Genomic DNA, 24,159 nt, shown 5'->3' with positions numbered 1-24,159 from the left:
ATGTACGACGAAAAAGAAATTGTGACATTTGTATAGAAATAGTTTTGCAGTTGTAGCAAATAGTTTTGCAGACATTTTTTGATTGCCGCATACTTTAAGGCAGTCAGCCAGAATGGATGCCTGCAGCTCACAACTGGAAGAGTGGTGAAAAATTGTTTTGGCTGGATTAGGTTTCCACATAGGGCGGATCCAGCCTTGGGGCTTCTTTTTCCTTTCCTTTGATGGGGTTTCACCACCGCGATTTTAAGAAACCAAAATGAGCCTTGCTCTCTCTTTTAATAGGGGGGTTTTATTTAAAACTTTTAAGCTTCCTTACATCCAAAAATGTACAGAAAGTAATTAAGCATATGGATAATTTATATAGCCACTTAAAACATAAAAATCACTTTATAAATGAGTATAATAAATGCCAAATTTACTGCAATTATATATAATTTTTCCGCTTAATCAATTTCAATCAATTTGAATTTTTGCAGCTTTTATTAGTAATATATATTCATCGCTCTTTGGTTTCATCTAAATGTATTTAAATTGCTTAATGGGATTATAATCTAAAATAACACTCGATGTATTTCAAATCAGATGTATTTTAGAGATTTATTCACTCACAATCATTTAATTTGAAATGAAAACTTAGCCAGCATAAAATATTTCATTTTATTTGTTTATCTAACCATTGAAATTATAGCTTCCGAGCAAGGCCTTAACTCGACGATTATACTGGTTTTTCATGCATACCATATACCCTATATTATCAAGCTATAACTTTTCGCAACATGGGTTTGCTAGGTCCTTGGTGCCGGGTGCCTGGTGCCTTGTAGTCTTTCTCGTGAGCTGGCATCCGTTGCTTGCACATTTCCAGCATTTTCAAAAGGTTAATTTTCCAGTTATCAAATAAAAGGCCAGGCATACTCGGTCTCATGGCAAAAGCAGCCAAAGCAGCAGCTGGCTGTTGGATACACATGCTTGGCAAATAGTTTTGACAGGAGCCCGAGGGAGGTGGGAAAAAGGAGAAGGCAAAGCCGTTGGCATCCTCTTACGTACGAGTACGAATATTTTCCATAGCATTTTTCTTGTAATAATTTTAGCTTTAACCTTCCTGGCATGCACTTTTCCGCCAGGATACGAGTATGTGCATCAAAAATGCGGACTGGAAGTGAAAGTGGGCTGTAGTGGGGTAGAGCAGAGGTAGAGTAAAATAACCGCTTTGCATTTTAGCATTTTGCTTGGCTGCTTTTGGGCCAACGTTTTTATTATATCGCTTTTTGGTTTTAATTTTAATTTTCACTCACATCTATTTTGCTGAAACAGTGCATTAAACTAGGAGAAATTGTCTTAGGTTTATGTTTTCTTGAATTTAATTCTTCTTCTCGGTTAGATTGTAGATTTGCTTGGCAACATCGGATAGCTGAACATCAATGGCCTTGGTGTCGTCGTACAGCGAAGGCGCCTCGCCCAGGATTACAAAAGTGCCCACCAAGGATGCGATCATGAATAGCCAGAGGAACAGCCGATCCATGACCATGGCCACGAAGCCCCAATCTTGGTCCTCCTAAAGGATGAAATTAAAATGTTTTAAATATAATGCTGAACTTTTGACCTCTTAAAGGCTCTTCAATTTGCGGCCCGCATACAGCATCGGTTAATTGCGCTTTAAGCCCCACCTCGCACACTCTGAGCGATTGGGTTTCATTAAGCACTCCGCTTAATCTACTTATGCCCGGCATCAGTTCGGTTATCAATCAAAAGGCGAAATCGCAGCTCCGACAAAGCAAAGCCCGAAAAAATAAATGGCTGAAAAGCAAAACAAAGGCAGCCGGGCTCAGCTGGCAGAGCCCACAGACTCCGCAATCACACAACAAAGAGCATTTTGGGTTTGATTGAAACGTTTTTTTTTTTTGGCTCAGTTGCTCAGTTCCCTGATGAAGAGATGAATCGGCGGCGACGGTGTGGGTGGATTGCTCGATTGCCGGGTGGGTCCAGGGCGAAATGCGAGCTGAGGGCTATGCCAATTGCCAGTCAATTGAACAAAAGCAATTAAAAGTGGATTTGCCGGACGACGATTGTCTTAAAGTGCAAAAATGCCAAGAGCTTAAATAAGTCGACAAAAGAAAGCTAGTCCGGCCGCAAAGATGAGAGATACACTGAGTGGCCAGTGGCATCAGACAGAGGACATCGGTCAATGGACCACAGGATCCTGGACAGACTGGAAAAAGAACCGCTTTTTGCGGTTTTCTTTCTCCGCCGAAACACCAACGGACAAACGGAATTTCCAATTAAAAATTCAATCAGCTGCCGGACTCACCGCATTGAACTCGTCCTGCCGCTGCATGTGATGCTGTATGAACATGACGTTGTGAATGGCCTTCTCCAGTTCGAAAGGATACTTTTTGCGTGCGGCCACATCGCTCAAAGAGTCGTCCAATCCGGAAAGCACCGACGGTAGTCCGTTGTAGCCGCTCAGAGTGCTCAGGCCGCCACCCAGGGCACCCACCAGGCCGCTAAATCTGTAAAAAGGATATGACATATCATCGTACATCTGTGAGGGACAGGATATGCCAAGAATCTCACGGGCGAGAGATGCATGTTGCATATACTCTTATATTTATTTTATCCTTTTAATATTTTTTTATATATTTATATTTATATATTTATTATATATTTTTTTTACCGAACTTACCGATTTGTTGCCGTAGTCATGTGCATGCCATTGCATCCTCCTGCCCCCATGCGTCCCTGCATCCTTCGCAGGGAGTCCGGACTGGAGCCGCCAGAGTTCATTTGCATCTCGTCCATCAGGGCCTGTCCGAACTTTGTTTTGCTGAACTTGAGGCCGTAGTTGATCTTGTTGGCCGCCAAATCCCGCAACAAATCCTTGGGCACACGCATCAGCAGCAGCTTGGGCAGCCTCTTGATGAAGAAGGCCCGTATCCAGGGCCGCATTTTGTGGGTGCTCGGCTTTCGATAGTGAATGTTTAATATGATAATCGTAATGACGACGCTCAGGCCGACCAACAACATGGTGAAGAGGAGATATTTTCCCAGGAGGGGCAGAGCCAGCGAAGTCGAAGGTATAATTTCCGATATCAGCAAGAAGAACATGGTCTGCGACAGAAGGATGCTGATGCAGAGGGCGATCTTCTCCCCGGAATCAGCTGGCAAGTAGAAAACTAAGACCGACAGGTAGGAGATGCCCACGCATGGGATAATCAGGTTGACCGTGTAGAACAGCGTCTTCCGCCTCAGGGTGATGTTGAAAAATATATCTGAAGAAGCCATCCAGCAGGCCACATAAAATCCAAAGTGCAAAAACAGTAAGGGAAGAAAATGGGGGGAAAAAAGGTTTTCAGGGGATGAGTTTGGGTAGAGCTTTCGCGAAAGGGCCGGCGATGAGAAGCATTAAACTCCACTAAACTCACCCGGATACGGCTCGGCGCAGCACGGATAGTACTTCTCGTGCCGCTCCGCCGGCACCCCCAGAATATCCCACTCCACACTGGGATAGTACTCGCGCAGGTCTATGCCAATCTCCACCTTGTTGTCCTTGTCGTTCTTCTGGTTGATGTGCTTCAAATCGATCTGCGAAATGGGAAAAGCCCCGTTGATGGAGCCGTTAAAGCGAATCCCCTTTAAGGCCCAGAGGCAATGGGCGTTTCGGCCGTGTCAGTTCCCTGAAGAAGCCCCAACTTGCCGGGCATTCAAGTGCAGTCGTTAAAAGAGTGGCAGAATTTAAATGCGTTGACAAACGGCCGGTGAAAAAGCCCTGTTTTTTGGCCCGCCCTAAAATGGTTCTTTACACAAAAGAAAATGCGTTGAGCTCTTTTTTCTAAAAAGAGTTTAAAACTTTAATTGCAGACTTTGGCTCTAAATTTCGTGGAGATTCGTAGTAGTCATGAATCTAGTCTAAGTATCTATACAAGTTTTATTTTCTTTTAATATCCTTCTCCTAAAATTTCTATATTTTTTCCAAAGTGTACTTTCAACCTGCCTCTTGTTCGTAGACTGCAAAGGGTCAGCGGAAACGGAAGCAGCTTGGTTTGGCGGGAGTCGCACTCGGTCTTAATTTATGGCCGCGCATTTTTATGACAGCGACACTCCACTGTGTGTGTGAGTGTCCTGGAGACTGAGGCTCTGTTCCAAGTGTGTGTGCTATGGTTAGACAAGTTTCAATTACACTTTTACTATTTCTCACATTTTAATCTGCGCGATGCCGACGACGCCTTTTCGATGTTCTCACGGCGTCTTAGGCGTGTAAGTCCCATCTCTTCCCCGTCCCCGTCTCCCATCCCACAGATAAATGGTGGCCCATAAATTCTTGGCCCCGCCCATTTGTCTCAGAGCCAACAGAGCCAACTGGCTGGCTGATTACCGACAGCCGGCAGAAGGCGGCGAAGCCATCACTCACCTGATCTCCGTCATAAGTCCAGGAGCCGAACTTCATGAAGCAAGTCTGCTGATCGAACGGAAAGTACCGGACATCAATCTCGCAGCTGGACTTGAAGATGGCCGGCGGGGTCCAGACCACTTTGCCAGTGTAGTGGAGAATGGCTTTGGTCATCGTGGTAACCACATACTCACCATCGGCACTTGAATACGATAATATTTTAAATTATTATTTAATAATAAATAATATCTTTTAAGACCATACTATATTTTAATATATTTAATAAAGACGAAATTTATTTACTAACTTGTTGTAGAGTACAATATCCGGTAGCCAGATATGCTCAGAGGGAACATAAAGTTCTGTGACACCGCCATACTCCGAGGGATCCCATTTGAATTTATGATCCTGCCACTCATGCTCCAGCCACACGTTGGTCGTTAGAATTTGATCTTTGAGATTCTGGAAAATAAAACGGTCATGGGCATACACACAAAAAAATTTCATACAACCCGCAATGGAGAGCGGGGTAAATAAAAGGATTTGACGTTCAGAGACTAAGGCCCAGCCATGCATCAAGAAGGATTTGCATTTTATTCATTCTATCTATTTTTTTTCTCCTGTGGTTTCTTATATCATTTGCACTTCTCTCTCGCCGTCGCCCGGTTAATGTGCTTTTTGCTGTCAGCTTACGGGTCTCTGGGTTTCTCCCTTTTTGGCTTGTTTTATTACCTTTTAAGCCTTTTGGTGGCGTCACCACCCAAAGTGGCTTCTCTGCAGTCCGCCGGAATTGCAGTTCGCCCGTCCCGGCCTGGCCTGGCTGACAAATGACTTGTGCCCGGGAACTTTAAGTAAGCGCAGACAACATTATGCTATCCCTTCCAGTTCGCAGTTCCCAGACCCCACTACCAGACCCTCCTTCTATGTAGATGGTCCCACTCGTGTAATGAAATGTTGAAGCAAAATTGTATAAAAATCTAGTGCTCCCCGTTTGCCAGAAGTTTTGAGAAATGCGAGCTATTCATCTGCAGCCAGGGCGGGGTGGTGTAACCAGTGCTGACAGAAATAAAGTCGATGCTGCGAATTGAAATATGCCACTTAAATGTTGTGGATTCGCAACCCCTCACCCTCTTAACTGGCCGTGGGAGTGGGGGTTCTAATTATGGCGTCATAGATTTCGGCGCGGCTCATTTGTTGCTGTTTACTGTTTGGCATTTTTTATTTACGGGCCATGGAAACTTTCTCTGGCAACTTTTTCTGGCAGCAAATGTAGCGAAACGCGGTCTGCGCGGAGCTTAATTAAAAATTCTGCCACAGAACCCCAGGACTTGGTCAATTGCATTAATTAATTCCCCCCCAAAAACTCGAGACCTCTGGGTAATTTACTTACCAAATCGATAAGCTGCGACAGTCGGAGACCCAACTTGACCAGCACAGTGTCCGTATTATTGCTCACGGGCCGGATGAGACGGTTGTAGTTGCTCAGCAGATCATCGTAGAGGCGCTTGGCATCGGGATTGGCCTGCACAGTCTCACAGAGCAGGAGCAGGACCAGGAGGAGGCACAGCAACTTGCAGTGCCGCCATAAGTGGGCGTAGGCGGCACACCCAGCCATGGTGACGTCACGGCGCTATGAGGATGCACGGAGGATAGGACGAAGTCAGCAGGACGAAGGCCTTGACGGCGGCCGGTGTTTTATTGATACAAACACGCGCACAGGTTTTTGTTTACCTTTCTGCCTGGCTGGCTCAGACTCTGGGCGAAAAGCAGCAGCAGCGGCAGCGGCAGGAGTCTTCTCTGACGCAGTTCGGAGCGTTTCGTACCGGGACTTGGGTGAGGCGGCGGGGTAGCAGGTACAGAGCGGGTTTAGAACATGGCCTAAAAGTGTTTACGAGTCTCCAAGTCGCTGGCCGAGTCTCGAGTCGGCGCACTCGACGCAGCAGCTGAAACCGCTGTTGCTGCAAGCTTCAGGCTGCGCCCATGCAGCTGATTTTGTTTTTAATACTTCAAATATTATTTTAACTAACGATATTTTTAAAACACTTTTGTATTTTTCTTGAAAAAAATTCGAAAAATTTCTGTTGTTTGTCTCTAGGATCCACCAATTGTTAACTTTTAGAAAAGCTCTGATTTTTACGTGATTTTTTGGATTCTGCCACAGTCCGGCTCTTGATGCTCCGTGTTGTCCTGCATAGATATTCACAGGAATCGTACTGAAGCCCGTTTTGTTTTTGTAGCCTGGCCAGGACCTCTGTCGGCGGCTCCAGCCTCATTTTGTAGCTTTGTAGCCGACGACTTCCCGACGCAGATGCTGCGCAGCGCCTGCGCTTCGCCGGTTACCCAGTTTTCTCCAAAAAAAGCCCATCTCTCCCCAAGAGAGGGAGACTCAGAGAGTGTCCTGTTACACACAGCATCCTTAGCCAAGCCCTAGACACTGGTTCTCGCAAATCTCTTTCAGCCATTTACCTCCTGGAATGGATCTCTGAGGAGCTCTCTCGCTCTTCGAACGGGTAATCCCACGGACTCCATTACAACTTCAGAACAACTTTTTGGCGCTCTTCGGTCGTAGCTTCAAATATATATATATATATATATATTTTTTTTTTTCCTTTTTTTGGGGCTCTCTCTCCTGTGATTCCAAACGAGCCACAGCCCAAAAAAATATTGCCCCACAAATACTCCCAGAACACTTACGCAAAAGGAAAACTTCACCCATACAGACACACACACACACACACAGAGGCACAATGTACATGTTTACACATATACCGCTGCACATTTAGCAAACACTCATACGCCCCGTTGGACCCCTCATCCTTGGCACATTTCGTTTAACCAGAAACCAAATTTTTCGTAATTGTCAACATTCGTTAAAATCTACGTTAACATGCAGCATGCCCAGAGCATACACACACCCATACACACACATACACTTACACCCACAATAACACATACATACATACATACATACCATACCATACACCTATCAGCACTTGTGCACTTTACATGCTTAACGTTGCAATGCTGGGTCTAGTTATGCTTGGGTGGGGTTTTTGGTTTGGTTCGGTTTTTGGTTTTCGTTTCGTTTGGTATTTTGCTACGTCTGTTCACATATGTGTCATATTGCGATTTTGAGTTGTTTCTGTGGTTTTGCTTTTTTGCCTCACTCACAGCTACAGCTACAGATATACATAGATACTCGGTATCGGCCGACTGGATACCCTCCCCCCCAATGCATACTCCCAGTAATGTCCTCGCTCCGTTGACAACCATCTCAGTTTACATTATTCCCGGGAAAGGGCTTTGACTATCTCCCTCGTTGATGTAATTTAATTACGGAATATGATTGAATTTGGTAGCGTTTTTTGCTGCTCGCTCGTTAATTGAAATTCACAAAGTTTTCCGTATTTTTCAGCGCCATCAATTATGTCCTGCTATCAATTCAAAAGGTTTCCGCTTCGATTTGTATGCTGTGAGTGAGATTTGTGGGCAAAACCGGCGCTTGGTTGGACAAACTTTTGCTTCAGCAGCTTCTCCCTCAAATTTGGTTTTGGGATTGGGATTTTGTCCTCTTGGTGGTCACTTTTTGGGGTCCTAAGTCCTCGCTACAGGCTACTGGCTGGTGAGGCCATAATGATACATGAACTCTGTCATTTGGCTGTGCCGCCATTGAGCCGCGTGTGTTTTATGGCTTACGGCCATTGAAGGCATATTTGGACGCTCTTTTTTCCGGGCTAGTCCAATTTGGTAGCATCAGCGATTTTGGCTAAGCATTTCGGCCAAACAACATTCAATGAGCAATTTATGCGCCTGCTGCCGAGACAACTTTAATCTAGTCTATTAGCTGCTTTATTGCTGTTTTTGTGGCCACCCTTTTTTATTTATTTCCTTTGTTTGAGCCTCATTTGAATGAGCTGCTGATACTGTTAGCCAGTCACTGTTCGCCCTGTTATTGCTTTCATAAGCCAACCTATTCTGTCAGTCAGGGTCTACACATGTTTGAAACCAAAATGGGGGCGGAGTAGAACGTGGAATGTTGAGGGAGTATGGTATGTGGAAGGATCCTCATGTTTTATTGCTACCCACACTTGCCACACACACACACACTCCTGCAAATAACAAAGCAATCAAAATTACAACAACAATCGTTTCCCTCAATGGCAAACAACCATTTTTAGCTTGTTTGCAACTCAAACTTTTATTTTTATTTCCCTTATACTATTTCAGCTCAGTATTTATATTTATTTTATGTTTTTTATATATATTTTTTTCTTTTTGTATTTTGTTGGTTTTGGTAGTGCGGTCTTTTAACAAGAACAGCAGGAAAAGTTTTGTTTTGTGCACTTAACAGCGAAAACTAAATGAAAAGCTAGGGAATTGACTTCAACATACCCTACTGAGTCAATCAAGGTGGCCGAAAACATGGAAATTTATTCGCTAATTTTATAAATTAAAATTTCAGGTAATCCTGTGTAGTTTCAACCCCATTTCAGTAAACGGCACAAGGGGAAAAGTTAACAAAACATTTCTGATAACAAAGCCCTATCAGCCAGCCAGGCCAAAGTTCGGACCGACACCTGACTTTTCGACTCCCCGACCAACAACTATGTGGCTCCACGACCTGACTCCTGACCCTTTCCCGGCTCTAGTCCACTTTTAGTTCTACTTCCTGATTGCAAGAAAACTCAATTAAAATTTAAATTTTCGAACGTAAATGACAAAAGTTTCTCAACTATAAATAATCGGCAGTCGCTCCACTTGGCTTGCTCTTGGTTTTTGGCTTGCCACTTCAAATCTGACAAAGCCGCGACCAGAGACCCGGTATCGACCCCGACCCCGACCTCCGACATCCAACATCCAGCCCCACCATAAAATGCGTGCGTAGCTGCGTGATCGAAAGTTTTTGTCTATACTCGTACAATTTATCTAACTTTTATGGCAACCACAGCAGCGGCAACAACAAGCGTTTTCCTGCTTTTGGCCAGAAATTAATTGCAAAACTGTTTGGTGCCTCAACATCATGCATGGGTGTGTGTGGGGGGGAATCTGCCCCCACCATTCAGACAGAGTGGTATGTATGTTCCAGCACCGGGAAAACATAACAAATAAGAGGTTGTATGGCTAAGATAGGTAATGTTTATGTTTTACTTAACAGGGTCATGTTCCCAAAAGAAAGTTCAGAACTAGATAGTAAAAGGGATTTACAAATTTCAGATCCCGAATTAATAGTTAGCATAATTTTAGATGTATTTTATAGTTCCAATATATTTTATTTCCGATTTTTTATAGACTAATTAATGTTAAAGCTGAAAAGCTTTACTGGTTCTAGCTGATTGAAGCTTTAAATAAACACTTTTCAACTCCTAAAAATCATTTTTCTCTGTGCAGCACGTGCACTGGTATATGTGAGATTGGTGGCTTGTTTTTTGACCATGGCAGGCCAATCACAATGAGCGCTTGCCTGCCACTTGAACAACATAAAACTGATTGCGAAAATCTGTTCCGCGCAACCCTCTCCTAGCGCGGGGCAGTCGGAAAAAAATTTGACAGAATAGGGGCCATGGGCCAGTGACTGAATTCAGGGAAGAAGGGGCAATATTTGGTGCCGGCAGAGTCCTTTGTTCATCAATTCGAGGCTGCTGCGCTTGTCGTGCCCATTGTTGACACGTTTAAGTGCCGTTTGCTTTTATCAGCACTGTCCATATCGAGGAGCGACAAGCGCCAACAGCCGACTGACTGACTACCGACCGGCTACCAACCTGCATATAACATTTTTATAACGTTTTTAATTGTTTTCGTCGACTGTGAATCGTGCTAACTCCGGCGACCCATCAATTTAATGGCATTTTCGCGTGAACCGCGTCACGAAAAAAAAAGGAAACCATGTTACAAAAATAAAGGTCAAAGCAGAGGAAAATCAAAGCTGGCGGTAGCCCCTTCTGGGCGTGGATCCTTGGAATCCTGCTCTCGGGTCGGTCAATTAATGGAGATACCAGTTTTATGATGAGCGGTGGTGACAAGTCGTGTTGAAAATGGTGGGGCATTACACGCCCATTGGTGGTGTGTTTATGGGGCCGTAAAATTGCCGTTCGACATAAAAATGTAGCATAGTTTTTAGCCCGCTAAGCGGATGTCATTAATTGCGCATTAGTTTTGTATTTCACGTTGGCGCGAATCAAAGGGACTCGGAGTGCCAACGAGGCGTATGCGCAATCTAATTTGCCATTTATGTACGTATTTCTGCAAATATACTCATATGTAGTGTGTCAAGATGACTTGGCGATTCGTACTTGAAACGATGCCTAGCTGGATCAACTTTGACTTCGTATGTGATTAGGATTTAAGCTGAACCACCCGTCGAGCTGGCAACTAAGTTGCGGCCATCCGGCCGAAGCGGCAGCAAATAATATTATTATATTATTATTATAATATTTTCCATCAGATCCAGCGGCCGACACGCCCACCAGCTCAAGCTCACGTCCACGCCCATTCAGTTTAAGAAAAGAAAAATAGAAAGGACCGAATAAGAGCACTGAGAGAAAAGTTAGACTTACATATATAATCTGGGATTAATCTTGGGAAGTCAGTGGCAGATAATTGCTAGTGAACTAAAATTAAAAGTTGGAGACTGGCTAGTACTTCCAATAATTGTTTGAGAGCTCCCACTTAACCATGAGAAAGTATTTGATTTCCAGTGTCTTCGACTGTGACTGACACAGAGTCATCAGGCTTCTGACTTAACAACTTTGCAGTGACAAGTTTCGCTGTCTTGCTTTGAGAGCGCGTTTTACTATGAATACTTTGTCAAGTTTTTGCTCCCAGGCATCCAGGCATCCAGGACCCAGTCTCAGGACTCATTGTCGTTGTCATCATCAGCACTTCTGCAGTCTGTGTGCGAAATTTTCTGCTTGTGATTTGCCAAAGTCGGTGCAAAACATGCAAACTAAATTAACTGTTACAAATGTGGGTGGTGCTCAGTGGGTGGTGGTGGGAGGATTAGGGCATAAGCTTTATGCTTTTATAGATGGTAATTGGGTAGGAATAACCTGAATAGATTTTATAGACATTACGCACATCTATCTTTGTTCAAGTCACTTTAGACATCGAATCCACAATTTGTCACACTTGCTTCATTATCGTGGGGCCTGGAGTATTGTTGGTCCGGCAACTGCTCGGTAAATGTTTTGCTAACTTCCTTGAGAACTCAATTTGCCCAGCAATTGCCATTCTCCTGGCCCTTCCCATTTCACTGACGCTATTCGTTCTTTTGGTTTCGTTCTCTTCGTCCATCTTGGCGCTGCCGCTCGGCATTTCCTGTTTCCGGTCTGTTGTTAGCAGCGCCACGTTGTCGTCTTTATGACTGACCCCGCCCCATGCCTCCCACTTTTTGTTTCAGGGTATATAGCCTCCTCCCTCCCCTAAATATTATCTTATGCCATTCGCCTTTTGTCGTTTGCTCTTGAAATATTTGCGCTTCATTATCATAAAAAAATTTATACAAATTGACAGAAATCCAAGTAAATGCATAAATCCGGCCCAGATCTCAAAGTTTTAATTGCGCCGTCTTGGATTTTATGGATGTCAATATATACGCGTTTGAGATCCTTTTGCAAATTCATTGTCATCATCATCAATATGCCGGGGACTGGCAACTGGAGACTGGAAACCGGGACTGGGACATTATTGCGGCCACTCACTTTTATTGTTATTTTGTCAGGGAATTTGGAGGCCCAGTTGATGAGCGTGGAAGGGGCCAAGTGCCATTGAGGAGAAAGTTCGGAACGGTGGCTTGATTGAATGCCATTTGTTTGGCAGGTGACGCTGCTCAAGTTCCTGCTCCGGCTCCTGTTCCGCGCTCCGAATGTCCTGTTGCTGGTGATTTATGTGCGTGCGCGTCTTGACGTCAATTCTGCTTATGAAATTGTCTGTAAATTGGCCTGACATTGATTTCGGCTCCACTTCTATCCGGCTGACTGACTGACTAACTGACTGGCTGGCATCCATTAGTCATCAGCGTATTGATTGACATATGATAACCGCAAGCAGTTGCCATTCACACAAAGCTTTTATCCTTGCACCAAGCATCAAGCACAAAAACACACGCCACCGAAAACAAAAACCACAAAATGCCCCGAAATGCACCGCAAAATATGCTCCAAATTGCATTCAAGCGTTGACACCCATTAGTCGACAGCAACAATGGGTGGGCATTGGGGAGGGTTAAGGGAAAAGGATGTTTTTTTCAAAAATACCAAAAAGCGAAGCCCAACAAATGGAAAATGGAAATGTGTAAGGCGAGCAGCGAGCAGTGGTTGTCGCAAGGCCTGCACTTGGCATCAATTTTTATATTTTAAGCCACAGGCTGCCTAGCACTTGAGCCGTGAGAACAATGCGATGCCAAGCCAAAGCACAAGGCAGTCAAAAAAAAAATACAAAAGCATTACAGAACAGAACAGAAGCCAAGCCAAGCCCCGAAAACGCAAAATGCAAAGCGAAATGTACGGCACAGGAACTCGAGGATATCCAGTTTGATGCAGCTAGGCTAAAAATCCCAGAGACATAGTCTCCCTCTGACTGCAAACCTGCCAGTGTAACCGAATGAAAATCAGTGCGAAACGTTTTGGAAATTTTAGCAGCCAGTTTTTGTTTCAGGGCTCTGGCTCCTGCTCCTCCTCCTTCTTGGCCGTCCCACTCCTGCTTCATTCTCGTCCTCTTGCCAAGTGCTTGGCATCTGTGAGCTTGCCTCGTTCCATGCCACCGAAAAGTTGCACTTCTATCACTTTGTAGGAAAGCCGCTTGTGCGGATTTATTAGCTGAGCGATTGGATTTGTAACTAATTTCGACAGACCTACATAGCATTGAATATTTATAAAGCTATGTGGATCTGGGAGTTTATCTGAGATGTTTTGAAAATTTATTAAAAACAAACAATGCTAGAGTTTGTTAACTGGATATAGTTGAGTCTCAAAATACATTTTGTTTTGGGAAAAATCGTAATCAAGGCTAAAAATATAATAGTAAACTTTATACAATTTATTTAAAAAAGTCACTATCTTCTTGTGTATTTTGATTATCCCTAAAGCGTATTTAATATTCCACTTGTAGTGCTCTGGATTTTGTTTGCTCTTGGCTGGGTGTCGGAGTGCGTGCTTTTGGCGTTTATGTCAAATGCAGAATTTCCGTTTCATACTTTCTGCACTTGCTGTTTATTGTTTGCCCTCGGTGTGCAGCGGCTCTTTGAAGCTCCATAGCTATATAGCTATATAGCTCTATAGCTGTATAGCTCTATAGCTGTATTTGTATCTATATCTGACTCTGTGCAATTTCCATTTGTGTGTGGGTATCTTGTTGGGTTTTTCGTGCATATCTGTGCGTATGCATCTGTGTGCTCTGGGGATGTACGAGTATTTTATAACTTGTTGGCTTAACTTCCACAGAATTTTGTCTGCTTTGTTTGGCCATGTCCTGTTCAATGTGGCCCCATCCCTCCATTTATCCTTGCCCCTTGCCGATTGCCAATGTGTTTGCCTCTGTGGTTGCGCTTAGTTCGGCAATTGTTTTCGAGAAATTCCTTAAGCTGCAAAATGTTTGTTATCAAACAATTTTTTGTGGTTATTCAAGGGCTGACTGCGTATTCCAGTTTCCACAACTGCTCCACTAATTAGAACGATGCTGGCAAGAGTGCTGGAGCTCTAATTAGTTTGATTTTAATAGGCGAAGTTGCCGAGCGCCCAACTGGAGTTCTCTCTCTTGACAATAATTGAAACTATTGCGGCGACGGTGGCCCTCGACTGACTTCGGTTCATTTGCATATGTGGTGAGGACTTCCTGGTGCTTAGAATTTATGGTTTCTGCAGTTTAAATATTAAATTAAATGTCGTGCAAAAATAATTGAAAATCCGTACACTTCAATCCAGTGCCTGGGGCCATTCTACACTGTTAATAAATATTCCAGTATCAGATTTGTACAAACACTTGCACAATGCCAGGATTTCGATTATCAAGTTTCTGGCCATATCAATATTTAGACAAGCGTTTGCAATTGATAATTGAAAAGTGTGCGGCCAACACTACGTATGAGTAATGCCCAAAGACCATTGTTTGAGTTTCCCGATTTTCTATGTGTGAGTGTGGTGTGTGTTTGAGCGGATTTTCATAGTCGTATCTGAAATGAAAATCAAATAGCTAGTGGAAAACGGATTGAGGGCGAGGTGAGCAGGCTTCTTGGTATCTGTTGCAGCAGAAAGAAATTAATTTGTGTGCAAATATTTTAGTTGGTTTTTTTTTCTTTTCTCCGTGTAGGTAAGAATGTGTATAGTATGGATGTGTGTGTGTGTGTGTGTGTGGGCCATTTCAATTTCTTTGGCAAAGTAATGCTTCAACAATTCGCCACGCCAGAGGGCGCTCACGTGCCCGGGCGGTCTGCTGATTAAGGAGAACTGCCAGCTGGCAACTTGTCTGGAAATTGCATTTGCAGCGGCAGCCACAACTGCTGCAACATCAGTGCGGAGTGGGGAGTGGGAAGTGAAGAGTGGGGAGGCAATGCAGCGTGTCCTTGCAGCGAGACTCCTTGGGAAAACATTAAATTGTATTAGCCTAAAACATTTCATTACCTCAGCCGGCCAAGTAAAGCAATCAGCTTGAAAAAGCATTTGAAGATTTAAGGAAATCCAGGGAGAGAGTGAAGTTGGCAGGAGGCGAAAAAGGACGAAGGAAACTCATTGCATACTTTTCACAGTGTTACTTCCCCCTGGCTTGTAGCTAATAAAAAGGAAAATATTATGCAACAAGTAAGCAGAAGTACACACAGCACTCAATAGCTCCCAGGCAGACTGCACCCAGTGCCGCTTTATTAGCTGACCCATCTTCATCTGGCCTCGCCCCCCTTTCAGGGGGCGCCCGCCCACTCATAATCCCGTGTAAAATTGTTTTCAAGCAGCGGAGTGCATTTCATGTTGTACTTGGGCTGCTGTAGGGCAGGCTTTGCTGCTCAGCTTGTTTCCTCATTTGTTGGCCCAGGTCCCAAACACACAAAAAATACAAGAAGAAAAAAAAATGGAGAACAAGGATGCAGGCTGAAACGAATGTGTGCACCAGTATACTAAAATAATTTCAATCATGGCCCAGTAATTCCCCGGCTTCAATAGCCTTCGGGCTCTTAAAGATTCCTCAAGGAAACCACTTAAACCGCGCCCTCATTTAATTGCCAGAGTGCAGGTACTATATGGTACATATATACATGTCATATATATATGCATTCTAGAGTGGCTAGAACCCAGCAGTTGCAATAAATTTTCAAGGGGAGCCGTGCAAGTGCCATTTGTTTAGCTAAACAAAACAAAGTCAGTGAGTTTGATGAACAAATAAATTACTTTGAAATGAAGTAGGTCCTGAATATGCATAAAAAAAGGAAACCTTTCCCCATTTAATAACTCCGATGTAGAATATAACTAATTTTCTATATTGAGTGCACACACAAAACTTATTTCCACTAAATAAATTTTAATATGCTTTAAGAACTCAGAGCGCTGTTCATGCATGCTCGAATTTCCCGGCAAGCGGACACAAAAAAGGAAGACGGGCTACGGGGAGTGTTGGCGTGCTGAACAGGATATGCCAACACTCGCTATTTATGAGTTAATCAACCATGAACTTTAAAGCCCTTGCTCTGAAATGCAAAAAGGACACCAAAGCCACGAACACTAACCGCACTCTAGACCCAATAATGAATTTGCATTTTCTACAGAGCATTTTCTAGAGGCATTTTCCGGCTTGTTGTTGTGTGTCGCCCCGTATTTTAGTATTTTGTACTATACACGACCACCGACCGACAAACAAAACAATTCAAAACAAATGAAAACCAATTAAAATTTAATGATTATGCAGTTTTGTGTAGAAGCAACATTTTCCACGCTTCAATGGTGTGGCACAAAGGCAAAGTTTTGGCTGGCTTTCGGCTGTTGTTTGTAACGAATTCTCCGTATCTATTTTGCATTCTGCTTAAATATGACCAGTGCGTATTTCCAATTGTGAGCGAAATAAATTATTTACTTGACAATCTCTGGCTTAATGATTGAAACAATCCATGGGGCCCACTCCACATCCTAGCCCATTGCGAATAATAAAGTAAATACCTCAAGAGGAAGCGACTCGAAGACAAACAGGAAATCAAACGCAAACCGCAGCTGAAAGGCAATGCCGATCCGCGGAAATACCCAAGATGACGGACACCGTTGTTGGCGAGGAAAATACGTAAGGATAAGGAAAAGAAACTGAAACAGGGACGGCAATCGAAGGAGCTGAGCTGCCAGTGGTAACTGGTAACTGGTAAGAGGTAGTAACCGAGGGTGGATGACAAGCAGATTACGTTTCCGCTGCCGCTGACAACCGAAGCCGAAACCGGAAGTAAATGAGTAGCGTATAAATGTATTTACAATACAAAGTGAAAATAAAGTCCTGGTCCGTTAGTCCCCGGCTCTTGGACTTGTAAAGTATGCTACTTACGCAAACACTTCGTCACACACTTGGGACGAAAAATTGCAAATTAGCAATTGCCTATGTGAAAGTGAAATGAACGGAAACGTAGCCCAAATAGCCGTAGTCGTTGCCCCAAAAGGGACAGCAGCGGCTGCTAAGTAAACAGGCCAGCGAAAAGTTGAGAGGAAAAAAAGGATGAAGGTCGACTCTAAATGCGGCCATCAATTAGGGGGCGGGGCAGATCGATGCTCGACTAGATGGGCTATTTATATACATTAGACTGCGGAATTTCCTACTCGTAGAAGTTCACTTAACTCGATAGAGTGCCTTTAAGATTGCTCCAGGACCTTCGGCAGATGCCCGTCGAAGGGTATCTACTGTTCGCCCGGACCTACTATCCCTTATAACCATTTCGTCTTTTTCCCCTGACTTACAGCCAATTTAAAGTGCAGGCATAGAGTGTCCAGGCCACAATTGAGGTCCTGCCATATGTGTGACCGGAAACAACGGCCAACGAGCGCCCTGGACTCGAGTTCTATTGACAGTACACCCTCACACATGCTCTGAAATAGGGTGGGTCAAAGTTTAAAACTATGTTTCGTAAGAGGACTTTGAATCAATTAAAAATTTATAGAATTCCTATTACAAGAACTATTCGTTTGAGTCAAGTTTTTAAGCCAAAAATAACTTTGGTTGTGGGAGAACTAGAGACAGTTTTTAAGTCCATAAATTGTAACCAAAAACATGTCTTCTTTAAGTAAAAATCATTAAAGTGATTCAAAGGACTAGAGTGTGTATTACAAACAAGACGGAAAAATAAAATAGCCACTATTTGGGTGGCCTAATTCTAGGTTGTATAGTTTTTGGGATTACATGTTCCACTTGGCTTTTGAGGCTCTATCGACCCACCCAAATTCTGGCCCAAAACACACAACCGTCCCATAGAAAAACACACACCTACGCACGTTTAGTTGTGTGCATGTCAATGTGGTTGAGGGTAGGAAATGAGTTTGAAAGTGCTTAAAAGTGGCTGCTGGTGTTTGGCTTTCAGTCCGCTGGCCTGGAGTGTCAGCGTTGCGCTACATTAGATTAAACAGCTTAAGAAGTCAGCCAGTAATGCTAAGACACGCACACACATACAAGCAAGAGGGCAGGCTGGCTGGCGAAATTCATGGGATAAGCTGTCAACGTGGCGTATGAGCAATGTCGCCTTTCGCTTCTCGCCTTTCGCCTTGACTCGGATGCTGATGCGGTCTTCTTGTGCGATGTGGCAGAAAAATTAGTGACCCTGAATTAAATTGCCATTATTTTCAACTCACTCGAAAAGATGCGCAAAACACACACTCGCACCCGGTATTTGAGCGGCTGAAAGCGCTGAAAAGCGGATTTAATATGAAAATTCCGCATTACGAGTTGTTTGTCGTTTCACTTTGTGTACCGAAAATACATATGCACAAGCAATTGCTCTGTATCTCTGTGTCTGCGTAAGCACTTATATGTGTAAGTGAGAGTGGATGTGTTTGTGTGCGTTGCGATTGAAATTCAATTACTTGTGTCCCTTTTTGCTGCCATCCAAAAAGCTAAAAAAAAAGGGGACAAGTCGGCCTGCGAAACTTTTTCGCCCACATACAACACAACCAACAAAAAAAAAAAAAAGAAAAACTCGTCATATTCAGCAAATGTGTGTGTGCCTGTATCTGGATCTGTGAGCCGTGTATCTGGCGAATGTCATCTCGCTACTACAGCCAAAAGCATAACTTTGAACAACTGGCAGCCCGGTCGGTCAGGGATGGAATCTACGTTCATGCCCTTTGAGGTTGGTTAACTGCCTCCTGCGTGGTCAGAGTTTTTATCATAGGGTGTACGCGTGTCAGTCTGCTGAAGAGCGTGTAGTTTAAGCAAAGGATACACTGAGAGAAAATGCTATAAAATAATCTATTTTAAGCATATCCATGATGTTAGGTTAAAACATATAGAACTAGTTAGTCTCTTTTTTAGATATACATTTTAAGACACTCGTATTGAGACAAATTCCTCTGAGTGCATCAAAAAATACAAAATACTATCAACCAACAAGTCCCGTCCAGGACCCGGACCAGGACGAAATAGAGAGACATTCCCAACATGACACACAAAGTTATGGCCTCTCTTCTGGCAATCACATAAATCAAACCTTTGTCTTGCAGGTGGCAAGAGGACTGACTGCCTCGTCCATTGGGCGGAATTTCGATTTCTTTGAGTGTTGTGAGCTGCATTAAATGAGTATATTATGCCACATAAATGCTATAACATTTACATTTCGGGTGTGGAATTTAAATAATTTTTAGATTTGCCGAATAGAAATGGCATGCTTAGGCAAATTACGAGAAGACAAGCAATCAATAAGCAAAGCTATTTTCTAATTAAAGAAATTAAACAAGGTAATGGGAATCATTATTATTAAATATTATTAAGGCAAACATATGATTGATGCTACTTTGAACCGGGGCATTTCAATCATGCAACGTCTTCTGGTTATGCCGAAATTCACTTTGGGCGAGCAAATAAAATTAATGAGCCGCAAATGCAAATTGAGGAAATAAATCCACAAAATCATATTTAAAACACGTGGCTTTATCCTTCGTGCTCATCATTTTATTCTTTTTTTTTTTTTTTTTTATTGCCTTTTCTGTACCTTTTACGTCAATTGGAATGCCATACATTTAAATGATTACGCCAAGCAAATATTCAATCAACTGTTTGCGTGTTCGGTCTATTTTCCCTTCAGACCATCCACGTATATAAATATATATCTTCTGATTGTTATGGGTTCTGTTTGTGGGACTCGCTGCCCTGAGCCTGATTGCTTCATGTGCAAAGAGCCGCCGCCGCTGCCGACAATCAAACAATTTGGGAATTTTTTCAGGTTTTTATTTTAAATAATCGATTTTTAGCCATACGTATAGGCGCGTTTATGAGTTATGTGTATGCTTTGTGGGTTATATGAATATATTTTATGGCCCCGAGCTAAGGACACTCATTATGCGGCTGGGCCAGTAATAATAATGTGACCAAGAAACAAGGCGCAGGATAATGTGAAGCCAAGTCGCTGAACAAATACCCTTGAATTAACAGCCCTCAGTGAATAAAGAATAATATTTTCCGGCCTGTCGGCCAGAGAGTATCTATGGCCGCAATAGTTTCCAATTAGTGAGCCGATGCAGTGAACCGGCATTGAAGAGTACACAAATCTAGAGCAATTTGTTTGCGGCCACTAAATTGGCCTCCCCGCCACGGATGCTGGGTTTTGTGTGAGGCGTCACAGCTGCGGTTCATAAATAAAAATAAATACATCGCTTGATTTATATGGCCCTAATGAGCTCGGCGCACATTTCAAGCGACTTTCAGGGCCCCAGAACCCCCGAAAACAAAAACCCGAAACCGAAACCGTAAAGAGGAGAACCGCCAAAATAAATAAATAAAATCCGCAAGCACATCATGTAAATGCTGTGCAAATAAAAAGATACATCCTGCTAGGGGCTAGGGGCTAGGGGTGGGGGGTTGGTGCGAGTGTAACGATGGGAGCGGGAATAAAAGATGGCTATGCAGTTGGGAAAGTCGCAATGTTGCCTACTTTTCGGCTGCTTAGCCGCCAGGCAGAGGCCATTTATTTGTTACGTGCGACACACACTCACACACACTCATGGGAGGAAACAGCCCGCCATGCCTCACACTAACACACCAACGATTACACTGATCGAAAATGTAATTCCAATGGTATTTAATTTCTAGCTAAAAAGAAGAGAAAAATAAAGACCTATTTGAACAATAATTTGGTTGGATATCTTTAAGAAATGGGGTAGGAAGGAAAGCTTGAAACTCTATCGAAATCTTTGTCTTAAGGGCTTGTCTTAAAGGTTTCTAAAGGTATATTTTTCTAACTGCACCCGAGTCCTCTATTCTTTCAATTTGGTTTATTGGACTCAACGTTTGATTTGCTTTCAGTGCGTGCCCATCATCATCAGCATTAGGAATGATTGTTGTATTAGACAAATACATACCTATATGGACATAAGTATATACACTTTCCTGGAATGAGAGATAGCTATAAGGCGTGCAACTGTTTCTGGCATAATGACGCTAATTTTATATGGTCCGGTAGGGCTTTATGGCAAGGCTTTCGCCTGCCAACCGGATTTGGGAGAACAATAACTTATGAGTCGAATTTTTCAGGTCTTCACCGGCCTGGCCTAATGTCAGGTGATTTGACAATGGCATTTATTAATTAAAACATGTGTCGCACGCACGAGCGCACCCAGACAGCAAGTCAGGCCAGACGCCATTGATTGGTCCTTCCCCAACCGGGATAACGCAGAGCTGGGAAAGGATAACACGGGACAAATTGGAAGGAGATCCAATCGCCAGGCATGTTCCTATGTGAACCACAAAGCACGACAGTGCGGTTGGAATTCGAAGGCTTTTTTCAAACTTCATTGGGCATCTTTGTCTGGTAAAAAGAGAATATATCTTCAAATAATAATATTCAAAGCCAACAAGGTCGATATGATTTAAATATCATTGCTAATGTTAGCTGGCTTTTATAAAAATAATTTTAACAATTAAGAACCATGCGATAAGGATTAGTTTCAAGTGTTTAAAAAAATGCCAAATAATGTGCACGCATTTTGTGGCATGGCAATCCTAATGGCAGGATCAGCCAGGACCTACAACCCAAAGGGCGGCAACTCTGGCCGAGGCCGGCACAGTGAGGACAGTGGATGATGCCAAAGGCAGTGGGACAGAGCAAAGCAAATGAAGTCACGTACGTGCGATTTTTCTTCTGCTTTGGGGCACATATTAAAATACGTGCGTCTCGCTTTTACTATAACTTTCACACACACACACACACACACACTGACAGAAAGAAACATGCATACACTCACACACCCACGGGCACACACATCCACATTAATGGTGGCATGATGAGGCAGCTAAGTTTACGTGTTTGTTGCCGCCGCATTTCCCCACTCACAACAAAAGGGCTACAAATGGCTTAGGCCTCTCCTCAGTGTCTCTGCATTTCAGTTTTTGGCTTCTTTTTCGGGTTTTTGGGTTTTATTTTTGGTTTTTATGTGCTGGCGTGCGTGTATATATATTTGTTTCAATTTCAATGACTGCAAACAACATTTGCACTTAGTAAATAAAATATAATAAACGCAGCCCGGGCTTGCTCGGCTCTCGGTTCGTTTAAAGTTGGGCATGCTTCGCATACAATTTTTTGTTGTTTCGGTTCATTGGCCGTCGGCCAGCGTCCAAAACTCAGAATCCAGATCCGAGAATCCAGTTCTAGAGCTGCTCATTTGCATTTTTGGCTTGCAGTAGCCCAGTGTAAGAGTTCGGCCAACAGAAAAGTGGGAAATGGGCCAACGAACTGGCAGACAAAAGCCAGAGCCAACTCCCTGGGACTTTGACTCCAAAGGGGAACGGCTGCCCAGGACTCGACTGCTCCATTTCTGTTCATCTCCGTCTGTGTATATGTTTGCAGCCAACGAAATGGATAACCAACAAAGCCGTTCTTAAAAAGATACAAAACACGAAAAGATGCCAACCAACAGTTGATCAAATTTTCGGTGATCATTGCTGGAAAAAGGCCAATGATGCAGTCTTGCCTATATTTTTTTCATTTGCATTATTTTTATTGATTTGTAATATTATTTTATCGGGTAATATTATACAAGTTAGTCCAATTAACTAAAACTAATTAAAAAAATAAATAAAATTCAAGGACTAATTATTTAAACATAACAGTGCAGGACTTGTAACATTTAATGTTATAATGCGAGAGATATGTCTATCCATTTTTTTGTTGTCCTGTTGAATATCTGTCAACACTGGTACTGGTCCAATAGAGCAAACAGAAGACTATCGCATTCCCTTGGCCCCTGACCCGAACCCTCATCCGAGCCTTCATGTGTGCTGTGACGCTCGGGGACTGTGGCGGAGCCATTGTTGACTTGATTTGTATGTGCCTTGGCTTAGTGCAATGGCCACTCGGTTTTACGGTCGCCGCCCAGGCACTTGAAATTCCCTCATGCAGGCAACCTTATTGAATTTCCTTCGATATGCAAAGCACCGATTCACCAGCCATGTGTCGCTAAAGTTTCAATATCAGAGAAGCGCCAGGACTACAACCAGAAGTAACCATTTAATGGACGAAGTCAGACGGACTCCAGCCGAAACTACCCGATTCTCCTCACAGGCGCATACCTTCACGCAGATATCGCAGGCTTCCCTCCAGTCGGAGTGTTTTTGATACAAGTGTCCTGCCAATTGCCGGCATCCTATTTCCGGCGTCCATAGACAACAATAGTCCATAATGGGGCCTACATTTAAGAATACTAACGATATTAATTATGAACTTTGGAGTGTATACGAGTTGCACACGCACCAGTAACGTTGAAGTCGTCCGGTAAACAATCCAGTAATTTCTCGGTTCTGCTCATGTATATATGATTTTTCTGTATTATGCCTTTATCCGCGTGATTCGCGCAGAAGTGTCCTTCTCTATAGACAGTACATTGCGACTGAATTCCTTCGCAATCAACACACTTGGGTGAACGCAACTCAGAAGTCCTTACCACATCCAATTTAGAGGTCGCCAAATCTATTAGGATTAATATAACTATGGGGCCCAGCATTTCTGGAGCTCATTTTAATTTCTAAGAAATAAGTGTTGAATCAAAATTCCTAGGTGATAATACCAGGCTTGCTTAACATACTTATTTCATTTTCGAATGAAATGCTTCGTGGTTTTTTTTTCAGAAAATATATCAGCCGCAATTAATCTGACCCACTACCTGGTCTACGTGCGTGTTCATGTGTGCGCTGGGTGGGGGCAGGAGCACCCCAGAGGCCCCTCCGGGTGGTATAAAGTGAATGAGAGTGGCCCCTCCAAAACCTGATGAGGGTTAATTTGCCAACGGCTCAACAATTCATCAGCCAGTCCAATTAACTAAGCGCGACCCATTTCCCCAGCGAGGCGGCGCGACTTGTCGGGTGTTATAAATTTAAATTTAAAGGCCAAACAAGGACTCGTGCCAAGTGCTTTATCGCTGGCCTAGCAGATTCCCCCCAAAATTAAGAAAAACTGCCCGCCCAGACTCCAAACGTTAGACTCGGATGAGAGTGGATCTCTGTTGCCAGTTACCAGTTACCAGCTGTCCAGTGGCTCCAAAAGGGCGGCAAAAAACCTACTGCCAGCACAACCTGTGTTTCTGGCCCGGTCCTGTTGACAGCGTTTGCACTTTATCCTTGTCACC

At 43.4% G+C, this 24,159-nt stretch overlaps 2 protein-coding genes across 2 annotated transcripts; both read right to left on the bottom strand.

Annotated features, from left to right (window-relative positions):
- Window positions 1-1,206: 1,206 nt before the first annotated feature.
- Window positions 1,207-6,628, bottom strand: LOC6503444 (acetylcholine receptor subunit alpha-like 2). Its single transcript, XM_001967459.3, has 7 exons — window positions 5,775-6,628; window positions 4,692-4,846; window positions 4,406-4,586; window positions 3,420-3,579; window positions 2,681-3,266; window positions 2,306-2,507; window positions 1,207-1,552 (listed from the first exon to the last, which is right to left on the bottom strand). The coding sequence occupies exons 1-7, from the start codon at window positions 5,997-5,999 to the stop codon at window positions 1,358-1,360; spliced, it is 1,704 nt and encodes a 567-aa protein (XP_001967495.1). The 5' UTR covers window positions 6,000-6,628; the 3' UTR covers window positions 1,207-1,357.
- Window positions 6,629-22,614: 15,986 nt separating this feature from the next.
- Window positions 22,615-23,622, bottom strand: LOC6502492. Its single transcript, XM_001967458.4, has 2 exons — window positions 23,289-23,622; window positions 22,615-23,223 (listed from the first exon to the last, which is right to left on the bottom strand). Exons 1-2 carry the CDS (start codon window positions 23,536-23,538, stop codon window positions 23,009-23,011), a joined length of 465 nt encoding a protein of 154 aa, XP_001967494.1. The 5' UTR covers window positions 23,539-23,622; the 3' UTR covers window positions 22,615-23,008.
- Between the last annotated feature and the right edge of the window lie 537 nt (window positions 23,623-24,159).

Source organism: Drosophila ananassae, chromosome 2L (assembly GCF_017639315.1).
Source record: "Drosophila ananassae strain 14024-0371.13 chromosome 2L, ASM1763931v2, whole genome shotgun sequence".
Taxonomy (NCBI): domain Eukaryota; kingdom Metazoa; phylum Arthropoda; class Insecta; order Diptera; family Drosophilidae; genus Drosophila; species Drosophila ananassae.
This window is presented reverse-complemented; position numbering and strand designations above follow the sequence as displayed.

Bases quoted from the DNA above. Each gene is read 5' to 3' on its own strand.
- LOC6503444 (XM_001967459.3), bottom strand. From the start codon at position 5,999: ATGGCTGGGTGTGCCGCCTACGCCCACTTATGGCGGCACTGCAAGTTG. The intron at 3,580-4,405 runs GTGAGTGATGGC...CCCATTTCGCAG, and splicing joins GGACTTATGACGGAGATCAG to ATCGATTTGAAGCACATCAA. The intron at 1,553-2,305 runs GTGAGTCCGGCA...TTCATCCTTTAG, and splicing joins GGCAGGACGAGTTCAATGCG to GAGGACCAAGATTGGGGCTT.
- LOC6502492 (XM_001967458.4), bottom strand. From the start codon at position 23,538: ATGCTGGGCCCCATAGTTATATTAATCCTAATAGATTTGGCGACCTCT. The intron at 23,224-23,288 runs GTGCGTGTGCAA...TCTTAAATGTAG, and splicing joins GGACGACTTCAACGTTACTG to GCCCCATTATGGACTATTGT.